The sequence below is a fragment of the Ricinus communis genome, chromosome 8 (assembly GCF_019578655.1).
Source record: "Ricinus communis isolate WT05 ecotype wild-type chromosome 8, ASM1957865v1, whole genome shotgun sequence".
NCBI lineage: Eukaryota > Viridiplantae > Streptophyta > Magnoliopsida > Malpighiales > Euphorbiaceae > Ricinus > Ricinus communis.
Window position 1 is genome coordinate 17,540,996 of NC_063263.1, and position 8,110 is coordinate 17,549,105.

The 8,110-nt window shown below is 31.0% G+C and overlaps 1 protein-coding gene across 1 annotated transcript; it reads right to left on the reverse strand.

Annotated features, from left to right (window-relative positions):
• Positions 1 to 1,444: 1,444 nt before the first annotated feature.
• LOC8279973 (exocyst complex component EXO70H1) lies at positions 1,445 to 3,931 on the reverse strand. Its single transcript, XM_002534684.4, has one exon. The coding sequence runs from the start codon at positions 3,503 to 3,505 to the stop codon at positions 1,610 to 1,612; it is 1,896 nt and encodes a 631-aa protein (XP_002534730.2). The 5' UTR covers positions 3,506 to 3,931; the 3' UTR covers positions 1,445 to 1,609.
• Positions 3,932 to 8,110: the final 4,179 nt, after the last annotated feature.

An 8,110-nucleotide genomic window follows, 5' to 3' on the forward strand; every position in this document is an offset into this window, starting at 1 on the left:
TACACATAACGCATCCTGTCTTCTAAATCCTTCTGTCAGAAAAAGCAGCAGGAATTAGTAAAGCTTAGTCATCAACAACTTGTATTGGTCTTTCTTTTTCCAATAATCTTGTAAGATTATACTTTCCTACGTATCTACAATTTCTATGTCTTCATCATTCATTAAGTTTATCAATCATTTTACTCTTTCTTTCTTCTTTTCGAGTCCAACACAAAGGAGAGAAAAATACATTTGAAATCTTCAAAATATTTCTCAAATAAAATTATTCTTTATTAATCTAAAGACTCTGTACATCAGTATAAGAGTATAGTTCAGTGTAGATTTTGATAATTTTTATCTAAATAAAAAAATAACTAAAATTGATATAACTAAATTTTTTTATAACTAAATAGAACAAATTTAATGTTACGGTATAATACTAGTTGTTTAGTAATAATTGAATATGTTTTTTAGATTTTAATTTTGTAAAATATGTACTTCATATCATTGCTCCATTTTGGATATTTGGTTGCACTAAATATGTAGAACGTGTTTGATTAAATGAGAGAAAGTAAAATGGAACTAATAAAGTTGAAAAAGATATTTTGATGTTACTAATATGAAATTAATTTAAAAAAAATTATATTTTTTCATAATTTAATTTAATTATAACAAACTCTATAAATTTGATTATATATAGAATTCTAAATTAATTTTTATTTCAATCATATAACATATAAATTTAAATCTATAAATGAACTTTTATGGACCTCAACCTAATGAATAATGAATATTTGATTTTGATTATGATAGAATCTTGACTGAATAGTTGGTTATGTATGAAACGGAATAATTATATTTGCTTAAGGATATTTCTCATTTGCAAATTGTATTTAAATGTATATATGTTGGAATAAAATGTCAAGTAATAATTAATTGTCCCAAGCTTAATTAGTAATGCCGTCCGCGTGAATTGGATCCACATGAATTACGTAGAAAATAGAAAAGAATTAAAAATGGATTGGACTATTTGTTTGAAGACCGCTGCGATACTTAAATCAATAAGTATATAGGTTTAGAATAAGTGTTTTTAAAATTAGAGCTTTCTTAGGGAAAGAGAGAGAATCCTGAGCTCAAGGAGACGTGTCCTTCTATATTGTGAAAGGGAAAAGACGTGGACTAGTAGTTTTATTATGCACAGGGAATTCCTTAATTCCCCGTGAGGGAACACATCATCATATCATATCCTCCTGTCAGAAAATGCGGCAGGAATGAGTAAGCTAAATTGTGTTTCTCTTTCTTCATCTTTTTCAATCGTTTTTATAAGACTATACTTTTCTCTACGTATCTATCTTAATATTATCTTATCTTATCACTCGTATTAATATTTTATCAAATCATCTCACTTGTTCTTTAATTATCCTTTAATCCCAAGACATGAAAAAACAACAAACATTTTCGAATCTTCCCAAATTAAAAACTATACTTCTTTAAATCTCCAAAAATCGAAAGAATATTTCTTTACAATATATCTCTATCATGTATGCATCAGTCCAAATTTACACGCCTCCTCTTTTCTTTTATTATTCATATTTGTTTCTTTACAAAAAATTAATAATTAGATATGCTTTCAGTGACTCTTCCCACCAGGAGACGAAATAGAAAACGACGACATAGAAGAAGAAACTGACGAAAAACTTCCTTGGCCACCGTTGTTCCCAAAGAACAAATCCGATAAGTAATTTTCCAAATCATCAGGGGCAAATCTGACAATTCCAACACTTCTTACTACAACCCGAAACTTCTCGTAGAACTCCCGGTATACCGGAACAATCTTCCTCGCTACCGAAACTTTAATCTCGTCTCTCAATTTCGCGTCCGGTACAACCCAGCTACTTTGTTTCTTATACGTATCTTCAAAAGCTAGATTAAATCTCTTAAACCGCTCAGCCACGCTATTAACGGTCATCGCCGCCGTTGAATCCTCCGGTAATGAAGCTATGACTTTGCTCCATCCCATGCGCTCGTAATTCTGTGCATACTGTCTCACTTTAGCCTCGTGCTTCCTTATCCAATCATCGCCGATTAAGAACTTCAAGCTTGATGTGCGGACTTTACTAACAACGTACTGGAGATTGTTAGCTAGAAACAAATAAGATTGTGCCACATCTTTATAGAGCTCAGCTTTTCCGTCAAGTTTACATAATAAAACAAGTATAAGCCAAGCTAAACGGACTGATATCGCCGTTGCTGCGCCGTCTTCATGTTCAGGGCTTCCAAAGTAAGATTCTGGTAACGGAGATTGCGACGTTAATGGCCAGTCGGCGACAATATCGGAAAGTACGCCGCTGTAATCGGCTAAAAACGCAATGTAATTCATTACATAACGAGTTAGCGGATGAACTCCAGCGCCAGGTACAGGCGTTTTAGAATTGTCTTTTGAAATGGCTGCTTCGAAATCTGATAACATCGTACGGACTCCTTCGCCGAGCTTGATTAAGGAAGTAACCGCTTGTGTTCGGACGGTTGAGGTTGATTCAAAGTTGAAAATCGACTCAATCTCCTGCCAGAGGTCGGCTATTGCTTCGTAGAGGTCTAGAGTTTTGAACATTTTCTCAGGTGTTTTCTTGCACTTTGCTACGTTTTCCGGGAATGCAAACAGAGCCAGAGCACCTTCCCTTGTAATCTCAGCAAAACAAGATTCTGTAATTGAAGCAGAAGCAGAGAAAACATGGTCGCAGAGGATTCTCTCACCGTAAAAGAGCGTTTTAACTGCGAATTTAACAGCGTTTAACCAGGTCTTGATTTTAATTTCGACTACTTCCCAATCCATCTTCTGAACTTGCGAGAAGTTCAAACTTTCAACTCCGAGATGGTATAAGGACTCATCAATAATAGACTTACGAACAAGTTTATAAATCCTGACGCACTCTTTTCCATAACCAGAAGCAATCATACAATCAGCAATGGCTTTCAAATCCGCCATAGCAATCAAAGAAACTCGCTCTACTTCAGATATAGAGCCACCACCGTGTCTGGACGACGAGTCATCTTCTGAATCATCATTTTCAGAATCTTCTGATACAGCCGAAACATTGCTGGCTCTTGAAGAGTGACTAGACACTGATTCGGCGTCTAAATAGTCACGGTTGGACTTCAAGATTCGATAGAACTCCTTCTCGAGCCGTTTCATGGCGATTTGCATGAGATTCTGAGCTCGGACGAGCTTCTCAGAAGCGGAATTTTCAGTGATGTAATACTGCATAGCGGATTGCAGTTCTCTGATAGAGTTGAGATATTGCGTAGCTTCTTGGCGATTGTTTTGGGTGAAAAGTGAACTGAGGTTGCAGTAATTTGAGGAGTCATCAGAGTCCCATTTAGAAACGAGTGAATACGCATTCTCAATGTTCTCATCCATTAATGTATCGGAGAAGGTATGGCGCTGCGGTGATCGCATTGGTGACGATGATGATGATGATGCCGTTGTTGGCTTAAAGAAAATAGTTCTCATCCCTTTTCTTGGCATAGAGAGAATCAGAAGATCAAGATTTTAGAGAGAAAATGGATGCTGTTGCTTCTGTCGTTTGTTTGTTTGTTTTTGTGAAAGGATGAGTGATAGAGAGGAGATTTGGTATCTGTGGGGCAATTGAGAGAGTAGGGGGGTATTTATAGAGCGAGGTAAAGAGACGGAAAGATTTGACTGTGTGGCGAGTCTACGCGGTTGTGACGTTCGTTATAGATGGCCGTTTCAGAGAGTGTTTTTTTTTTTTTTTTTTTTTTTCTTAAACGGAAAAAGTAAAGAACGAGTTTGTAATTACGCAAGTAATGATTCTGCCGTCAAAAGAAAGAGGCAAGAAATATCTAAGGAGTTTTGTAATCTGAAACTTTCACTAATCTTTTCTCAATTTCTCTTCTTTTCCACTCTCGGGAGTATATAACCTTTTTCTTTTGTTTCCCTAAATTAAAGAATTACATGCATAACATGAGATTATGGATAATTTTGATTGCATAAACTCTCTTTTCAAACAATCTCTAATTTTAATTTTAGGATTAATTATATCAACAAGATTTTATATTTGATTGAAATTTAGTTGCTAAATTTTAATATTTAATTTAAATTTAAATCCAATAAAATGTTTAAAATTTTTGATGGAGGTGACTAAATTATAAATGAAAACTAAAATCAAATGATTAAAATTAAATAAATTATACAAAATTAATAATCATTGATATATAATTCCTCTTCAATTTCATATTGTTGAACTATATTAATTTGAGTTATTGATTTCTAGAGTGAGAGTGAAAACCACATGAAGCTCAATATTTCTTTTTTAAAATTATTCATTTATTTTTATTAAAAATCTTCATTACTTGGAAATTACAATATTTTCTTTATATATATAACTATATATTTTTTTTGAATTAAAATAATAATTCTTCATCTCCTTTAAATCTTTTGAAATACTAAAAATTTTCCAACCTATAAAACATGAGATTGTCTAAAGTATTTTTTTTAAAATTTGTTTCTTTGAGAAACTTTCCTTAGAGCATGAAAATGTCAAAGTTGTAAAATTAGGACAAATGCTAAAAGACATTTTACCATAGGTATTGATTGGTTAATTTCTGTTACCAGCCTGGCCCAATAAGGTTGTAGTTTACATCACCAAGCTTTCCTGTGTTTGATATTTCACATCCTTGATTAAATTAAATTTGGGGTCATTAGCATATATAATATATCACATCTTGATGAAAGATACCCAATGCATATGTATTATTTAGCATTTACCTCCAAGTTTCTTGTATGTGAACACAATTCTCTTTGGACCACCTATGTGTGATTTTATGTATGAATATAACATACTTGTCTTTAGCATATATGTAGAAAAGGGGGGAAAAGAATTAATACCCTATGTTTCATCTACACCATTAATTTTAGGCATTTAGCTTGTCAAATAATTAGTATCATACCTAGTTTTGGCTTTTATTTCATATTTTTCCACAGAATATCTCTTGCTATATATTGGGTTAGCTTGCTAATTAGGACTCTTTTAAGTCAAAAGAAACAAACAGCTATTTGTTATTGCCCAAATAAGGTTTGACCAAATGAAATTGATAAGAGTATCTTTGATGGCCAATAGCTTCAACGTATTCTCAAGTGTTCAAATGCTTCAAAAAACGTACGTCGTTTCTTTGACATATATAAGTATTCAATAGTTTATACGTTTGATGTGAGGATGGCCGAATAGAAAATTAATAGTCTAAATACTTGCTCCACTTCACCTTCTCATGCTTTTATTCTTAATTTTTTTCTTAAATCAATGATAAATGTTTGTTGAGATTAGAGATCAGTTAATTAACAACAAACATGTGAGGCTTAATTACACATATTAAATCTAATCATATAATCCTATCACATGTTTAATGCCACTATTGGTAGTCGTATTAATTTTTATTTAATAAAAATTAAAGAAGTTTTAAGTTTGAATTTTTCTGTCTATTATCTATTATTAGTCATACATATTATGAGATAAATAAGAACGTAGTCTAGGTCTATGTTGATATTATATTAAAATAATAAACATACACAGTCATATGGTAGTCACTCGTGGGACGAGTCATGAATTTGTATGACTATATTTTATATTTTAGGAAATGCTTTTACTTTGTATTATTCTTATTAATTTATGTTCATAATTATTCTAATGACCTTCTAGATATGACCTTCACTAGCCGTTGTTTGAGCACTAGCATCCAACGTTTTTATGAACATTAATCACATTTTATATAAAATTCTTTGATGAGTATGTATTAATTCTTACAGAGACTAAATAATGTTTCCAAATAAGAGACGGAAAACATAATTAAAGCAACATTAAAGAAATTAATTAGACTGCTAATTAATTAACTGTTCCAGCTCATGGAAATCTAATTAATTCGAAGTCAATATGCCTGTTGTATTGTGTTTGGAGTTATTGGATGTGACCAATTCAATTTAAGTAGGAAGTGGCATTAATTAGATACACTGTTAAAAATCTACAGGAAAAGGTACACAGTTTTCTCATCATTAATTAATTTCTGCAGCCCATTAATATACAACTCATGTTACAATTACAATGATACAGATCAACAAATGAAAAATATGCACAACATATTCTTGTGATTTTGTTTTTGAATTTGCAATTTTTCTCTTTGAGTTGTTCCTTAATTTCATTATTTTGCATATAAAATTTAATACAATCATTTATATGGCATATTGGATTACTGAAAATTTAGTCACCTCATGCAAATAATATTGGAAAATATTTGCTTAAATCTCATTTATGTCTATACATCCAATTGATTAATGAATGATATATTATTATATATTAGTTCATTTATATTGCAGTACTAAATTTGGATTTTTGATCTAATCAGCACAACAGTGATCATACTAAAAATCTATTATTAAATAGCTGACTAATCTTGATTTCTTATTTAAAATAGAGTTTTGTTTGGCTAATATTATTTTTGGAGGCACATGTTAAAATGATGGTGAAAGCTTAATCATAATTAAGTCATTGGCGTAAGAAAACATGTCATTAGATAATGAAATTATCTAGAAGCATTAGTGGGACATAAATTAATTTTATTATAAAGGTAAAATACATATTGAACCTTTAAGCTTTTTAATTTTATTTTATTGATCTATTTAATTTTTATTTTATTTCAGTTTTACTTTTACTGAATATTTAATGGTCCTTAATTAAAACAAATATAAAAGTATAAGAATTCAGAATAAATAAAAAATTTATAAATTATATATAAAATTTTTAATAAAATTAAATTATAAATTTAAAAGCTCAATTAAATAAATTAAAAATTCAAGAATTTATTAAAATAAAATAGAAAAATGTAGAGGTTTACTAATAGGTTTTGCCTATCATAAATCGATTTACGTAAGAAAATATTTAAGTAGATGATGGAGTCATTTTGCCATGACACACACTTGCTAATATAAATAAGAATTAAGTTAATAATTTTTGCTCTTGTCAGGCTAATTTAAGTTGAAATTGTATTATAGTTTTTGAAGAACCTACTGAAATATTGTCTCACGAGATAATTCTTTAAAATAAATTTTTGTATATGTACAAAGAGTAAACCGAAGAAGCTGATTGGGTTCACATGGTAATAGAGTTTTCAAATGATGCATGATTGGTCTGCAAATGTAGCCACCAAAATAGCCTATCAAAATCTATTTTGTCACTTGGGTAGAAAAGAATGGTAGCTCCTCTGTTTCTTCGGCCATCATTTAGCAAAAACAAAAAGTTGACTTTGGTTCTGAAGCTTCGGCTCGCTTTCTGTCCAGTTACTCATGGCATGGCCTCTTTTCACTTCATACCAACTCTAACAATTCAACACAATCTAAAGAGAACAAAAGAAAAAGAAGAACCCTTTTGACCTGAAAAAGGCAATCTCTGTGGGGGAATTGCATACGTGCAATCTTTTAATCTTATTATAGCTTATAACGAACTTTAAAAAGCTTGGAAAATTCAGCACTCTCACCAACTTTGTTTATGAAATGCCATTTAAAAATAAAAAGAAAAAAGAAAATGGATTTGGAATTGACTGTGTTTCATGATTGGCGTGTTATATGTATTTTATTTGTAGTTGCTTATGTACTTCCTAAGGTGAGACAATCATCCGACACTCCATGTTATATGACCAGCTTCCGAAGCTCTATTATATACCTTTAATGTAAGGGGTGAGATTAATAAAATGCCAATTTTAGAGGATCATTTTATATTTACATGTAGATATTGCCCCCTTTAATAAATTATTATTATTTCTATTCTCCTCATCAATTTAGAAATTAAATGTAGGCATCTGCACCCTCTAAAAACCACACTTCCGATCTCTTGCTTGGTAAATTCCTCCATCCACCGTTGATTTATGAATTTAAAGCAGAAATTTGAGCAACGACTCTCTTCCAATAGCATAAAAGAACTAGCAATAAAAAATATTAAAGCAATAAAAATTTCTTGTCTACGCTTCATATATACCCTTATCCATACACTAAACTGATATATGATTATCAGTTTTAAATGATAAAGTATGTGTCAATTATCCAATATCAAAATATAAAACATTCACG

Bases quoted from the DNA above. Each gene is read 5' to 3' on its own strand.
- LOC8279973 (XM_002534684.4), bottom strand. From the start codon at position 3,505: ATGCCAAGAAAAGGGATGAGAACTATTTTCTTTAAGCCAACAACGGCA.